Source organism: Vanellus vanellus (genome assembly GCF_965231255.1).
Source record: "Vanellus vanellus genome assembly, chromosome: 8".
Taxonomy (NCBI): Eukaryota; Metazoa; Chordata; class Aves; order Charadriiformes; family Charadriidae; genus Vanellus; species Vanellus vanellus.
The window spans coordinates 19,169,547-19,184,086 of record NC_138913.1 but is presented as its reverse complement, the minus strand read 5'-3'; the positions used below and the strand labels follow the sequence as shown (position 1 = coordinate 19,184,086).

Below are 14,540 nucleotides of genomic sequence, written 5' to 3'. Positions count from 1 at the left end.
CCCTTATCTCAGAATCTCCTTTTGGGATTGTAATGAAAAGTCATTTTAGTACTTTTGCCTCTTCTCTCATATCTGCAGAATGGTAAGAGTAATGCTTATCTTCCCTACAAGGTGACTGACCAGGACTAGATAAATCCTGATCTGTGCTTTCAAGAGGAAAAGTGTGTATCAAGCAGGTATGCTGGCTATTTTTAAATCAAAGCTGAGTATAGTCTTGCTTTAACAAGCTATCTTTTCTTGGTAGCTCCATCCTATTGGGAGATAGATATAATTTCCTATAAGATTCAAAGAAACATGAAGAATAAAGTCAAAGCTCAACATATCAAAAAGCAAGTCATAATTCACTTTTATATTATTATTTGAAGTAATAATTTTCTCTGAGAAAATAAGCCTTTTTTTTTAGGATATGAAATACTAAATAGTAAAACCAAGTGACTGTCGTCAATGTTTTTTGCATTAAAAGCAATCCTTTCCTATATCAAACAAGGATACCACTGATTGCCTGCCTGATGACCCTGTTCTGGTTAAGAATGTATTCAGGATCCAGTTCAAATGATAGTATTTCAGCTGTAATTGAAGAAATGTTTGTACTTCCTCATACTGTGACCATTTCTGCAATACATGCAGAATGCTCAAACAGGAAACTGCTGTCTATCTAGTTTTGGGAGCTTAGGAAATTAGTACCACTAAATGTTACTCCTTAATATCCCCTTCCTTGTTTCACACAGCATGATCCAAAATAGACAGAAGAGTCTGTTTATTTTCTCACCGTGTACCTTGTATGGTTGCTTACTAGCACGTCCTCATTAGGTTGTGTATTTTTCTCGCTCTGTCTTATGTAAACTGAGTCCAGTGGACAGCACGACAGTGAATTGAGCCCTATAAACTTTGACCGTTGTCCTGGTTCCGGCAAGGATGGGGTTAATTTCCCCAAGGAGCCGGCAGGGGAGGCAAGTATTCCATACCACGTGACCCATGCCCGGCTATAAAAGGAGCTAGCCGGGGCGAGGGAGGCAGTCGCCACTCGGGGGCGGGCTGCGGCGGTGCGGGTCCGGTCGGCGCGCTGCGCGGCGGTACTGTAATCGCGTTCTTATATTCCTTTATCGGTGTTATTGTTTTTCTTTCTTCTTCCCTTTGTCTGTTTTGTTAAACTGCATTATTTCAACCCACGAGTTTTGCCCTTTTCTGCCGATTTTTCCCACGGCTGTGGGAGTCGAGCGAGCGGCTGCGTGGTTCTTTGTTGCTGGCTGAAGCCAAACCACGACAACTATATTCCTAACTTTTAACTGCTGCAATTACACTTTTGTATCATCCCTGCTGTTCTCAGCATGCTGCATCACCCCCAGGCAAGACACAAAGCCTCTAGTCATTGCCACCATGGGATGGAGATTCGGCTTCTTGGCAGCAGGCATCTGGGTTCATCAGCTAAAGCTGAAATATCCATGTCCTTGAGGGAATACCAGCAGACTCCATGAGAGCCCTCATCTGGTCTTTAGGTTTAGCAGTGCTGGAAACCTTTTGCCTGAGATAAAACTGCTCTTATTCTAAAGCCCTCGTTGGCTCACTGGGGCCAGGAAGTAGCAATCAAATGGGATTCTGAGTAAGGATCTGCTCTCCTGAGTCCTTCATCAAATAAAAAACTATTACAACCACAGCAATGTACTTCTATCCAGTTTCGTGTAGATAGTGTGTAAAGCAACATGACAAACCCTATTTCTTCATGTACACTCTTAACCAAAAGCTGTTCTTAATTGCAGTATAACCTACAATAGTGAGACTTAAATCTCATTTCAAATGTAAAATAATTCTGTTTGAGTTCTTCAGCAGCTTCTCCTCATCTAATATGGAAAGAGTTTTGTCTTTAATTGTATCTCTATGCCTCCAAGAACATTGAGCAGCCTTTTAAACATCTGCTCTTTCCAACCTACCACTTGACAAGTTATGGTTTGGAATAATTTTCTCTTTGACTTATTTTTCTCTCTTGTCAGTTGCAGACTATGAATATAGAAAAACACGGAGGGCCACAAAGTCTGAAGGCCAAATGTGGGGAAACCTGCAGTAATCTTTATTAATGTGCTCTGTATAGAAATCTGTATGTATTTTTGCTTTGTATGTTTGCTTTTAACAGAAAGCTGGAAATTACAGAAACTATAGACAGATTGCTATAATTTCAGTGTCAGTTACTCATTTAATTTTTTTAATTTAACATGTATTGCGGTCAGCCCCACACCCTACCCAGATAATTCTCAATGGACTTTTCCCCAGAGATTACAGTGAGTACTTACTGAGGCACAGTTGCTTTCTGACTTGTCTTCCAGAAAGCCAATTTGGCATGGTGTCCTCTGATTCTGCAGCCAGTAGTCTGTTGATTCTAGCAGACTGTTACTGCAGAGAATCTGTTAAAATAGTTAAAAATAGTTAAAATATAAAAATTTACTCAGTCCTATTGTGCTTTGGGGGCCTGAACTCTATTGTAACTCAAAGGAAATCTTGCCTACAAAATTTTGGGGGGGCAAGTGTGGGACCCCTGTTCCTTTTGGACCTGATGATTTAAGGCACCTTAAATCAAGTGATTTATATATCCCCTAAAGTATTAGCCTATTTTCTTTCAAAACTGAAAGCCCTTGGAGACACTTGAAGGAGATGCCTAAACCCAACATTTTTATTGGAAAATATTAATAGGAGTTTTCTTCTGTGTTAAAGAGATGACCATAGATACTGGGAAAAATAATTATTTAATTATACCAGAGTGCACAAACTTACAGCCTTTTTGATTTACTCTATCTCTCTCCACGATAGATCAGTGCTATTCATTCTGCCAGCAGCCTCATTTCTGGGACTGCCTAGGCTACAAACTCTTTCTTCTTAAACACATTTTTCTGCTTGCTGAGAAACTGAAATACTTAAGATCTGCTGTAATGACTACTGAGCTCAGTCAGTACCCTGAGACCAAAACTTTGCATTTAATCTCTCTGTGTTGACTCAGTCCTACAGTTTATGGCACAAGCTTTGCTCAAACAAGACCAAAATGAGGCTACAGATATCTGCAGACTATAAAGAGGCAAAGCCTGTACTGCCTCTGTACTAATAGTCTCCGTGAAAAAGAGGGACCCTTAGTATTTTTGAAACAATTAGGTAACAGCAGGAAAATAATAGCTGCAACAATGATGTTACTTATGAACATTTTATATGGCTTATCGCCTTCTCCAGGCAGCAATGTTAAGAAACATGTTTGTGAAATGTACTTCTGGCAATTTTGGCATTAAATGGAAATACGCTGTACTCTAGCTCTTTAGCCTTTTATTTTAATAACGATATTTTAAAACATAAATTTGTTGCCCTACCTGGAAAACAATCTATCCACAGTACTTTCTTTTATCTTACTGCATGTTTTGCATTGACACTTGATCCTACTTCAGGAACACTTGATCCATAAGCCTAGATCTCTTCCTTAGGAAGAGAAGTGAGAAGACCTTGTGAGGCTTCTTCATTTCTCAGGGAAGATGAAAGACTGTGGAAAGCTGATCTGGCCAGTTGAAACAATTTTCTAGTACTCAGGAGCAACCCAGAAGTAAGCTTATTACCACCCACAGACTAACGCCCACTCTAATTTTTATCTTTCTGGCAGAAAGCCAGTTAGATAGTTAATACTGCGCTCCCTGTATTACTCTATATTGATTTCTGAATCAAAGTCAACAGAAGATGGATGAGGAGGTAATAGGGAACACCACAGTCCATAAGTTTGGCCTGTTTCAGTGTCCTTCTTTGGTGCCCTCCACAAAGGCTTTGCACTTTTGTAGTGGTTGCTTCTCAGTACTCCAGCCCTGCTATGGGATTTCTTCTGAAGAGCTTCTGAATACAAATTTAGGGTTCACAAAATACTCAGAAAAAGCACTGTACCCAAACACTTTTTTCTGAGAATGACAAAGGCTCATGAATGCTTCACATCAACACCAGCCTCTTTTTGGTGGCTGCTAGCTAATTTCTTTACCAGTCGACTCACTCTGCACTCCGTAAACTTTATAACCTCCTGCCTTAGTGTAAAAAGATTCCTGCCACCACAACTAACTCTGAGACTAGATGGGGAAAATAATATATTTCATATCCCAAAGAAACAATTTCCTGTTAGTCTTACAAATTATTGTTTTGGGTTTTTTTTTAATATTTTTTAAATGTGGAAATACTGAACCATTATAAACTGGTTGGTAAAATCTAGAATCAAGCATTTTTTTACTCTTTTTCAAAAATTACTGTCCTCTGAGGCTTTTATGAAGACATAAAGAATTGAACATATGCATATATCTCTCTATATGTTTGTATATGATTTCAGATTTTATCTGATTCTAGATCTTCTTATCCTCAAGGATTGAAGTTCTAATTACCTGTTAAGATATAATTTTGCATACATAGGAAACAGTTCTCTTTAGCTCAAATAGCTTTTACTGTAACAAGCAGTCTCGTTTAGTTTCCTTAAAAATCACAGTGAATTTGTCTTCAGCCTAATCACTTTAGGCTGAAGTCTTTCCCAAATCTCAGTTAGTTTCTGAGAAATTGGAATAGGCAGAAGTTATCATGCAGAAACAAGCTTCAGAAATCCTTGGTACTACTCTTCTTTGTATCTCATAAGGACTTGGTGTGCACACTCAACATTTCAGAACAGCTAGATCATAGGTGATATATACTGTAGATGATAAACCCATGAAATGAGCTGGGTAGTTCAGACTTCACCAGGTTTTCCTCCTGTGGGACCCTTGGTATCTCTATCTTTCTTTCAGAGGAAACTTTTATCAGGAAGCACATACTGGTAAAGCACCAACAGAAGAAATAACTCTCCTGAAGAAATGTTTTGGTCAAGTCATAGTTGCCAAGCTTCGGTCACTCCAGGATAGTTTATAAGTTGCAAGGCTTTATAGTATATTTAATTTTTGTATTCAGCTTTTCATAATAGATTTTGAAGCTTTGAAGTCAAGGGTAGAAATGATTACACAGAAGTTTTGGACAGCATCTGATTTTTAGGTAACCTCAAGGAAATGAACGATATTAGTAGGATGGTGTTTTCCTTGGGCCTGATTCTGCTCCCATGTGTGCATAAGTAGTTCTGCACATGCATGTAAGAATGCATCCAGAAATGTGAAGAAGGGTGCAATAGGCATAACGTTTTTACTCCTGGAGGCTGGAGAAAATAATTTGCAGAAATTTGGATTTAAAGAAGACGTGAGAAAAACAAAACTGGATATACTTGAGCCCATGCAGCCAAAGCTGGCAGGGGTCAGCAATCTAAGGAATACAGGTTGGCCCAAAGTCATCTGGAAAGCCTCTGGAAATTACTCAGAAAGACAGCACTGTGGAAAGCGAGGCATGCAGGAACATGTGGGAGAGGTCTCCTTGCATATGGTCTGGTTTTACACATACCTGAATGATGTTCAGGAGATGGAAGGTGACATTTGTGTAAGCAGTGGCAGGAGTGAGGGCTAAACTTTGGATAGTTTAAACTCTATATTATGAAATGCAAATTTCTGCATTAGGACCATTACAGACGTGTTATTGCTCAGAACCTTCCTATTAGTACTTTTGGAGGAGGGATAATTTGGGCCACCCCACAATGCTGATCACAGTAGGGTTACACACACCTGCTATGCCAAAATGCATATATAGAAGCCATGTGAACTTTTGGACATATTTCTTTGGTAACAGACAGCAATATTATTATGGTGAAAGACATAAATGTACAGTAAGAGCAAATGTAATACTTCTTACAGCATCTTGGTGTCATAAGACAATTCTCCCTGTTAACTAGGTGCACGTGTTTATATAAAGTGGGAGTTTGCCTATGTAGTAAAACCTGCTGAGATATTCATACTTTTAAAGACAGATACTGAAGTCCTTATAGTATAATAATGTATGACTGTGATGATCAAAAGTGTATAAGCTTGAAGGAGCTGTCCTAAATTAACAGGGCTAATTAATTCATCAAATGCAATGTTGAGAACTGGTATGTCTCAGAGATGTAACTCTAACAGTACATCCTGATTAACATACTTGCATTTAAGCATATTTTCAAAAGATACTGAGCTGGTCTCTGCCAAAGGATAAGAAACCTAAACCTGTACTACTTCAGCTGTCAGTCAACATTCTTCTTTTATATTGCCTGCACTTTAAAGGCAAGCAGTATCACTTGCCAAAATTTCCTCCTCCTATCTTGTACTTCTCTTCATTCTTATCTAATTGAGACAAGTTCTGGGCCAATCCCACTGACATACATTGTTAGCAATTTTGCTGAATTCAGCGAGGTTGCTTCTGATTTGCAATGACACAACTGAAAGCAGAACTTGATTCATTGACCATACTTATGTGTAACAGCTGCACACACTATACTGCTGTGTATCTGGTTCAGAGCAGGATCATCACACTCAGAAAATAATTCAGGATGAATTTGCATCATGCACTAAATGTGAAATCAGCAGTAATTCATGGTTCTAAAAAAAAGTTTTCCACTCTCATCTAGAGACCCAGCCGTCAGCATTACTCAGTGTGTTGTGAATCAATGAACTAAATCAGCCTCTAGCAGAGTGTGGATTAGAAAAGTCACTCTTTCCCAGAGGAAAATATTGCATACAAGTTTAGTGTAACAGCTTCCTGCTCCTTGATTTAGATCATAAGACATTTAAATACAGTAAATATCTATAACCAACACAACATTAAAAAAGCTCTGCTCCACAAATGAAACATCTGCGTCTTCATGGCTGATCATCTTAATTGCTTTGCTAATTACTACTCATCAAAAAAGATATGAAAGTGGGACATGCAGAATAAGATGAGATATCAAGGGGCACATCTTCTGCATTTGTTCAGATTTGTCTGTGTAGTAACAGGCGACGTCTCATAGGTTCCCGACAGGAGCCATTCATGCCAAATACAATTACCCAAACCTGAGAGTCAACTGTTTAAACTGTTCCCTTGCAGCAGGAACCCATAGTGTTTCACTCCACCACCACTTACACATCTAACTTAAAAATCACTGTAACTAAAAAAAGGCTAAAAGAGAAGATAATGGCCTATTTTTGGTAATTCTTTATCCTTTTTCCACACACAAAAAAATATAAAATAATAGTAACACATTCTGTGACGATGCTGTAAAGAAGCCCAAAATATCCTGCTGTTTGTCAGAAGTGTTGGCAGAAGTGAATCACTTATTCTAGTGTGCTGACAATCATAAAATCAGCTCATGTTACAATGAAAAGTTCAAATCTAAGAGATCAGACTGGTGAAGCAGCTCTAAATCATGTGGTAAATGCTAGCCTTTAAAAGAGAGTGGTGCTTCTGAAGGTGACCAAGGTGGAAGCATTTGTAAACGCAGTGGTGGCACTTCTCAGTGCTGTGTCACTGTCCTTCTGTCTTACGTAAAATAGACAACTCTAAGATTAAATGAAAAATTAAGATGTTCTCTCACACCATGGATTTTCTGCCTATATGAAGTTTCCAATTACAATCAGCAGCATTTTTTAAAAAACAGGTATTCTTTTGAAAATAAACCCTTTGGTCAAGTGAAATATCGACACTTTGTCTTTTAGCTATGTTGGGGTGAGCTGGAGAAGCTCAGTCCCACCATACACGTCAGATTATTGAGTTCTTTTTTATATCTACGATTTTATATTTAACAAAATTTCTGTAGACAGACAATACTCACCCCCCATACCCACAGTGTGATTTTCAGGATGAAGAAAACAAATCTTTATCTTCTACATGTTTTATCTGTGTCTCTCTATGCTTACATATATAAATATATATTGTTGTTATTTTGAAAAAGAAAACCCCAAAAGGAAAGTACTATTATTACTAGTGGAAGGAAAACGAAAAAAAAAAAGTAAGAATTATGGGAAAACGGAATGAACTCTGAAGTTTTATAACATTTTTGTGTTAGAACAAATGCTTTTTTATCGGCTCTAGAATTATGCCTGTGGGAGACAGTAGAGCTCTGAGGGTTATTGCAAAGTGAGAGATGAAAGATGGCCTGCCCTCTTCAATAGGTAATGCCCCCTTCCCTTGGATTGTACTGCCATAATCTGGCCCTGGGGAGGAGGAATAAAAGGAAGCATCCATGGTCTTCACCTGTATATTCTCAGTTGTACTGAAATTACCTACATGCATAAAATTATGTCAGTCATATTCGATTCCTAATGATATACATACACACACAGGCACTGCTTTCCCCACCCCCCACCCCTCTAAAATAAACAACTATGTATAAACCCATTTTGAGGCAACAAAGGCAGCACCGGTCAAATCTATACTACCCCCTGTGTTGCTGAAACCCTTCCAGTCAAATACCAGGGAAGGCAGAAAAGCTGTTTCATGAAGGACCCTCCATTATATTTACCTGAGAGAAGAAAAGGTCTGGACCCTCAGGCTGGGTCCCAGAATCTGCCATCTGTTGAAGAGCGGTCCTGAAGGTATTCATGCTATGCACTGCTTTTATTTCATATTGTCAGATAATGAGGAAAACCAGAAATGCTTAGGGGGAGTTTATCTCCCATATATGCATAACATATTTTGGAACCAGACAAGTATATGCTAGGCAGAGAAAATTGCAAGACACCATAACAGCACCCAGAATTTATTTTTCTGTTATCAGTCCTTTTCTTTTTTAGGTATCATTTAAATTTTTTATTCCCCAATAAAGACAAAAGCTAAAAACAAAGCTCTATAACCTGGAATATATCTGCCTTTGAATATAACGTAAACTTGGAAATTACCTTCTTACATGCTGTGACAGAACTTCCCAAACTGCTTGCCGAACTGTCTGTGCTGCTGCCTTGGTGCTCTGGGACTTCATGCATCAGTGGAGATTCAAAGTTGCTGAAGAACAAAAAAGAAACAAACCCCCAAAAAACCTTTCCAGTGACTCAGCTACGCAGATAAGTCAAATGATACCAAAATACAGTTCAGTAAAAAGATGTAACTTAGATTACAAGAAGCTGTCTGTATTCTCCTTGCTGATGTCACTAGTCTATTTATTACCTGAATTTTCCCTTTTTGGAAGACTCTCCTGAGCTACGTACTTTGGATATAAAATAGCAGACCGATGTATTTTGGAGAGTAGAGGATAGCATATAGCTGTCTATAATCATATCCGTCTGTCTTGAATGCACCGTAAAAAGTGGCACTAGCTTGTTTTCATAAGTAGGCAGCTTGGAGCAGCAAGTTAAATACTTGTTGCATTAATTCAGCTTGGTAGACAAAAGAAATTTTTGCTGCATTTTATACCTGCCTGGATAGAAGTTAAGGGGCAGTGATCAAAATCTAAAAAAAAACACAACAGGAGTAGCTGAATTCCATAATCTAGATGGAATAGCTTGACACATTGTAGATTTAGAGCAAAGGTAAGTCATGCACATACTATGTTTTGTGAGTCAGTTGTACACAACGGAACTCTCTTTACTTTGGGATTGTGCAGACGTGAAACACAAAACCATAAAAACAAGCTCTCCCAGCCAAGTTATTTGCATGCACAGCTGGTACCACATCTCACACTTTCCTTTTGGAATAGTTCAGGCCAGTCTTGTAAAATCTCCTTCTGTATAATAATCAAATCTTCACAAGATTGGTGAAGCTTAGTTCTCTGGACATAATGTGATTGCAATTAAAGACCACCCAGTGCTAAAGGACTATTTCTCCAGAAATGTACTAGGGAAAGACTAAACTACATGATCAAGTTCTGCTTCCCAAATTGGGTCTCTAGAGTGCTTTTAATTTATTGCAAGTCATCTATGAGAAGATGTGAAACACATTGTGATAGACTGTAACAAGCAACCAGGTTACCATGGCTTAACTAACAGTTTTTCATCAGTTCCAACAGGATAACAGACCATGTGCAATTTCCTGGTATGCTCAATTAAAAACTAAAATGCATTTTCATAAGTCACCTTCACTGGAGCTTAAGCTAATATGTAAAGAGGAGGCTATTTTCAATTTTTGCCCAAATCCACAGCCAAACATCAATAAGGCTACCTTTTTCTCAAAGATTCATGTATGTATATTTCACTTGATACTGCTAAGGACCAGTTATGAATATATCCACTCCCACTGATAAGTAACTTTGTCAATAAGGATTTTGTTGATGTGTGTGGTGCTATTGCATAATTATTTTTTTTAAAAAAGTATAAGTGCTGGAATTAGAAGACTGAATGAAAAATATAAAACTAACAGCGCTAAATTGCTAACTGGGGGGAAGCTTCGTGAATTGCATGGGAGGATTGAATACAGATGCACAAGTGATGCACCACTGATTACAGATGCACTAAGATGATTAAGGGCTTGGAGCATCTGCCTTATGAGGAAAGGCTGAGAGAGCTGGGACTCTTTAGCCTGGAGAAGAGAAGGCTGAGGGGAGACCTTATTATGGCATACAAGTATCTAAAGGGTGGGCTGAAGGAGGATGGAGGCTCTTTTCAATGGTTCCCAGTGACAGGACGAGGGGTAATGGGCACAAGTTAGAACACAGGAAGTTCCGTTCAAATACACGGAAACACTTCCTTACGGTGAGGGTGCCAGAGCACTGGCACAGGCTGCCCAGGGAGGTTGTGGAGTCCCCTTCTCTGGAGATTTTCAAGACCCGCCTGGATGCAGTCGTGAGTAATGTGCTCTGGGCAATCCTGCTTTAGCAGGGGAGTTGGACTAGATGATCTCTAGAGGTCCCTTCCAACTCTGAAAATTCTGTGATTCCGTGATTCCATGAAGTGAGACTTGTAGGTTAACTGACTTCACTTAAAAAGTGTGATACCACTGAATACCCTTTAAGATACCAGCATCATTTATATCTAGAAGGGAAACTTTTGTCTGTTTACAAAATTCTACTCCATTGCTCAGATTATATAGATAAAGACTTAACATTTCTGGACAGAAATTTCTCTGGCATTTGATAAAGCAAAATAGCATTTTATAGGCCTTATACAGAGTTCTTTAACAGAATGAGGGACGTTAAACATATGAAGTCGTTCTGGTTTTATATCTTCATTTTAAAAAAAGAACCTCACATTCAGAGGGTCAAATATTTTATATGTGTCCTTCTTGATAAGTCCACATTTAGATGCAACCTCTGTACTAGGTACAACTCAGTATTCCCAGCAGAAGCTGTGCACTGCCTCTTTCTATAAGACGCATCACTTCTGCAATCTAATAGTAAATTACAAATCAAGTCTGACCTGCAGGTTGAAGTTCAAGACCCGTTGTTTTCTCCTGCACTTCACTGAGAGGAAGACTGAGTGGCTTTGCCACTGCCTTGCCCTACAGGGAGTTGATATGCTGATGACTATTTGCTCTCAGTTACACTGTGTGCAGGGAACTGAACATCTAGTGCATAAAGCTGAGTTTAAATGCAACAAAGATGATAGTGTGGCCGCTAACTGAAGGCCTTTTTGGACCTTAGTTAAACAGTACAAATAGAATAGTACATAGCTTGAAAATACAGTTGAGGACTCATGTTCTGGAGTATTAACAAATTTGTGTTATCTTTGGATGATACTCCAGTAAGGGGTAGCACGTTACGTGTTCCATACAGAAATAAAGCTGTTTGCCTAGTTACATGGAAAGCAAAATGATCTGTAAAATCTTAATCCTTTAAAAACTCTGTTCTTTCCAAAAGAAACCCACTTTTCATTTGTAAATATACAAAATCTTGTTAAAGGTACATGATGAGTGAAATAAATATAGAATACTGTTAAATGTTTTGAATGAGAAAAGGCTCCATCTCTGACTGAAGTTCAGGTGGGCAACAACAACTGCCTTCCGTGTTACTGAATTCTGGTAAAGCTAAATTCTCGACAGGTACCCCAGTCCCGAAAGCTGTATTTCATGTCCATCTGGTTACTCAGAGCACAGGTAAAATCAGCAACTGTGTTTCACAGGACAAGAGACAACACATTTATCAGTATCTGTAACACTTTCAGAGCTTCTTTTTTTTTTTCTTAGCGTTTATATTTCCTGTGCTGTAACTGTAGACCAGAACCCTTATCTTATTCTCATGCTGCATTGCAGTTCAATTCTAATGTTGTGCTAGTGGTATGAACTTCAGGCTCCCACGGTTGGCAAACAGGTTCACGCAGGCAGGGTTCACAGTCCCTGAAAAGTGGAATAATTTTAACAAAGAAATGCTAAATTATGAGACCTACGTTTGGAAACAGTTTTAGGCTTCACAGCCTTTTCCCCGGTTTATGGGTGCACCCAGTTTATGGGTGCACAATTTCTAAAAATACAGAGAAACATGTACCCTGGCCACCAGTGATGGTCAGCTACATGAACACCTCTAGGTACCATGCAAAGTAGATATGTAGCAGTGCACACTAACTGATGGGAAAATGAACACCTAGCTGAGCTTCTTCAGGTCAGGCATCCAATGTCACAAACCTGAGTATTCCATAACTTAAGGAGGTGCAGTGTATGAGATTCTGTCTATGTACCTTCAGATTCACGGGTCTTTCTTTCAACATGGAAAAGGGGTTTGGCTTTTCAACATTTCTTTTTCAATTATCTCATCTCTCAGATCAAAGTTTCCTCTTCTCTTTCTTTATCCTGTGGGCACCCTTTCTAAGCTTTAATTTTCAACACGTATATGATTTCTTGAGACCTTCCTCAGGCCATACAGCTCTGCCACCTTTGCTTTGTAGCAAAGCCAGTAAGATAAACCCACTTTTCATTAACTCCCCAGGGAAATACTATTCTGTCTTGGAGAAGCTGTCTGGTCTCATTAGTTCCTCAACAGCAGGAAACTGAAAGAAACTGCTGCAGAGATGTAGCCATCTCATCATCAAATGATAGCTATGCATTCATGTAGTATATTCATTACTTTGTTATAAGAGTTTACATAAAGCACTAGTCTTTCAAGGCATCTGGCACAGATTGGAGCATTTTCACTACAAGATAAAGCAAGGTGTTGAAGGTTTCGGGTCCTAATTCTCACCTTTGCTTGTCTCCCCTTGTTTATTATGTGATGGAGAGTGCTCATCTGACTTAGATGTGCTTATCTGATTTAGAGCTACCACGGAAGGCCACAGGCATAACAAGGAATCTCTGTTAAAGGATAGCTCATTTGGGGATTTTTCCTTTGGTGTAAGAGATCTTAATTTACAATTCACCTTTTGAAACTGAAGCTGAGAACCTCTACCTATGACCCAGTGTTAAGTACACCATTTTCACTTTAATGTTTCCATTAACAGAAGAGTCTCCACAGTAATTTATTTGCCACCAGGTGCTGTCTTACTGATTGATGAATTATGACTGATACTTTTTTTCTACAAAGCTAAATGCTCTCACAAACAATGCAAACAAATTTCTTGGTAATGAGAGGATTGCAGTAAATAGCTATGAGGTTTATGACACTAGCTGTAATAACAATGCATCCTTTATTATTGTCAAAAATGCAAAACAATTGCTTCTATTTTCCTACATTGAATAATTCAAAAAGGCTGACCTTGAGGACTCAAGACTTAATCAAAAAAACACAGCTGCTCTTAAAAATAATTATGATCTTTGCAGATGTGGCAGATGGTGCTACATCAACTAAGAAGAGGTAATTTAAAGAATTCCCCAGGTTATCACTAAAGAAAATTGATTTTGTGAAGCAATATCAGAAACTTCAATTTCCTACCATCTCGAACAAGTATAACCAGTTTCCAAAAACTTGCTATTCAATAATTGTTCCTAAGGAGCAATTTCAATAAATAATAAGTGACCATTATGTATATATTTTGAACCAATCCTATTATAGCCTAGTGCTTTTCATCTTTTCATTATGATTTCTAATATCAGCATTTTGAACATACAAAACATACTGGTCCATGAAAAAGATAATCTTGATGAAGTTGAACTGAATGAACACAGTAAGGTTTCTAAGTGCAATTAACTCCAAGTTATAGTTGGCTACATTTCTAATGTTTTGCTAATATTTGGACTGAACACCATTAACAACAACAAAAAAGGAATTAATCTCAAAAAAGGAATTAATCTCATTTTGAAATAGAAATATGAGACAGGTGAAAGCATGGCAAGATACTCTTAACTTTACACTCACAAATAAACCCCAAAGTTACTCAGAAATTTAGGAAGGCAGCTAGCTTAATCCAGACTCTGAGCGTGAAGCAGTTCTGCAAGGCATGCAGCATTCGAACAGCATCCCTTAACTTCAAAGCCTTTTTGAAGTGGACACGCTTTGAAGAGTCACACTCTTTCCTCATGCTACCTTTCAGATTTTACAGTTTTAAAATTTACCTTTACACGTAAACAGGTCAACAAAGCCACTAGCAGAAAAATCTTCAGATGTAACACTGTCAAAGTTACTATATTAAGCCATAGAATTGTTTTTTATTCAGTCTGGACCATGTGTATACTTCAATCAGAGCACAGATGGTTAGTCAAACAGACGCTCTATAAATACCTCAAACAAATGTCTTTCTGATTTTGTTATGGATTTGGAACCCATGTGCAGAATAAAAGCACTGGCAATATCAGGGTCTAATGTTGTCAGGTATTCACAGACTTGTTTCAGT

The 14,540-nt window shown here is 38.4% G+C and overlaps 1 protein-coding gene across 1 annotated transcript in view; it reads right to left on the bottom strand.

The window, feature by feature from the left end:
* SPHKAP (SPHK1 interactor, AKAP domain containing) overlaps positions 1 to 14,540 on the bottom strand; it is a gene marked incomplete at its 3' end in the record, with an annotated part of 104,282 nt that overhangs the window by 45,014 nt on the left and 44,728 nt on the right. The window contains exons 2-3 of the mRNA XM_082486830.1: positions 8,754 to 8,856; positions 2,286 to 2,396 (exon numbers count right to left, since the gene is read on the bottom strand). Of these exons, the coding sequence (XP_082342956.1) occupies positions 2,286 to 2,396; positions 8,754 to 8,856 (214 nt within the window). The remainder of the gene's footprint in view (positions 1 to 2,285; positions 2,397 to 8,753; positions 8,857 to 14,540) is intronic.